At 43.3% G+C, this 2,037-nt stretch overlaps 1 protein-coding gene across 1 annotated transcript in view; it reads right to left on the bottom strand.

Annotated features, from left to right (window-relative positions):
- Positions 1 to 1,127: 1,127 nt before the first annotated feature.
- The window catches only part of TNMD (tenomodulin), a 16,812-nt gene continuing 15,902 nt past the window's right edge, over positions 1,128 to 2,037 (bottom strand). Inside the window, exon 7 of the mRNA XM_019626781.1 lies at positions 1,128 to 1,507. Coding sequence (XP_019482326.1) covers positions 1,298 to 1,507 — 210 coding nt within the window. The 3' untranslated portion in view covers positions 1,128 to 1,297. The remainder of the gene's footprint in view (positions 1,508 to 2,037) is intronic.

The raw sequence follows: 2,037 nt of genomic DNA, 5'->3' as shown, positions 1-2,037 counted from the left end.
ATAACAAGAACATATTTTCAGTAATGTTGCATTGTTAGGTATTTTTATTGTGCTATCATTCTGTGAAAAGTGGTAATCCAACTATAGTATGTATGCTAATTTTCAATCAATGACTGCCTAACCTTAACTCATCCTTGGGCAAATCCATTTCTATTTGCTTCTTCAACTGAATGGGGGAAACTGACTCCTGGCCCACAGGCATCTTGGTGAAGATTTTACTCTTTGAAAATGCTTTTGTGATGGAAAGTGCCAGCAGATACCTTCATGACACAATAACTTTGAAGTTGAGCAATGCAGAGGTACCTTCAAATGAAACTGAAAGGGGTGACAGATTGGTCAAACAGGAATTTTGAAACTGGAACTGGCTGGGACATCAAGGTTAACATTACCCTCTAATCACTTTTCCATCCCCTTTGCCATTCTTGCCTCTCCCAAAGTGATCGGGAACTAGGCCTTACCCTTTCTTTTAAGAAAGTGGCATACAGCTAGTTCCTTGTGGTTTGGGAGGACAAAAAAAATCCCATTTGACTCCTCACCTTAGAAATTTCCTATGATGTCTGTTTCTCTGAATGATATTTATGGGTCCACCTTTTCCAGACAATTGCCTTGGAAAGTTATGTAACCAGACACTCATCTATAAAGAAGTCAGACCTGAAGGTTATGAAGTGTTAAATTTGTCCAAAGTTGAGTTCCTGTTCACAAGAGGAGAGCCTGGGACCCTTTTTTGCTAGGTTAGCTTTCTCCTTTGCTGAGTCTGAGCACTTGGAATATTTTAATGTTGGCCTGCTGTGACTCACAGCCTGTCCAGCAGCTTAATAGATGCTTAAGCAAGTCCACAATATGTCTCTCACATAATTAAACACTGGGGCTATGCACAAAAGGACAAGTTTTTATGCATTAATTATGGGAACATCTTTATCAGCAGCCCCTCATTTCCACCTTCTCAATACAGCACAATAAAATATGGTATTTGAGAAATCTTATGCTTTGCCCTTTCCTACTCCCCAAACTTGATGAAATGCAAGTTTCTGTTGTTGTCATCTAGGTTAGACAGATCTATTCCATCTCAGTTGCAGGAAATAATCTTAGCAAACACTTACCCAGTGTGTTCAGCAGCAATCAGGCCATTGGTGATGATGTAGAAGTTTATTAGAACATGAGAGAGGAATTACCTACAAGTAATTCTGGAGTACTGGCTACCAGGAGCCAAACGCCTCATAGGCAGAAATTCATTGAATAGCATGCATTTATTATATGTTGGCTGCCAGAAGTTTAAGCAAGGAGCTCAAACTTGCTCTTAGACCCTCCCCAGCATGCGGGCCACCCACCAGTTGCAAGGCATGATGACACGACAGATAACCCGCCCTCCTTGGTAGCAGTATGGATATGGGTAGTAACCTAGTAAAGGTTCACAGACGCGGCGGCAGTAGCGGTTGCCTCGACGGCAGTAAATACAACAATAACCTCTTTCATCCAGCATGGGATCAAATTCTATTCCATTTTCAGTCTGAAAGAAGAAGAAGCCAGTGTTGGAGAGGAAGGTTCACTAGGAAGAGGTCCACCAAGCAGGGGAAGACTATAAAACTATATGATCTGGGGACTGGTGAGAAATAAAGTTCCTTAGCCTGATCATGGAGATACCTCAGTAGATATCAAGACTGATTTTCAATGAGCCTCCTGGGGATTCCAAGTTTCTTAAATACTTTTGTTAAAACAATGACCATTATCCTTTCAGTGATTTTAATCTGAGAGGTAGTGTGTTTTGTGAGGGCTCTTTGTTTTTCCTCTAACAAGAATATCAGGAACAGGGCCGGCTGAGTGGTGTGATGGATAAGAGCTGGCTCGGGATGCCAGAGGACCCCAGTTCGGATCCCACATATGAGGACCAGTGACACTGCCCTCCACAGCTAAGGTGCTGAACAACAGCTCAACCTGGAGCTGGGCTGCTGTGAGTCGCTGGCGATGGCGTAGGCTGCAGCCCCTGTGGCAGTGGGTTGCCATGGGCTACCATGTGTAGCCAGCAGCCAGCGTGAGCAG

This window comes from Hipposideros armiger, unplaced genomic scaffold (assembly GCF_001890085.2).
Source record: "Hipposideros armiger isolate ML-2016 unplaced genomic scaffold, ASM189008v1 scaffold_689, whole genome shotgun sequence".
Lineage (NCBI taxonomy): Eukaryota > Metazoa > Chordata > Mammalia > Chiroptera > Hipposideridae > Hipposideros > Hipposideros armiger.
Note: the sequence above shows the minus strand (reverse complement) of the source record. Positions and strands in the feature narration are given on the sequence as shown.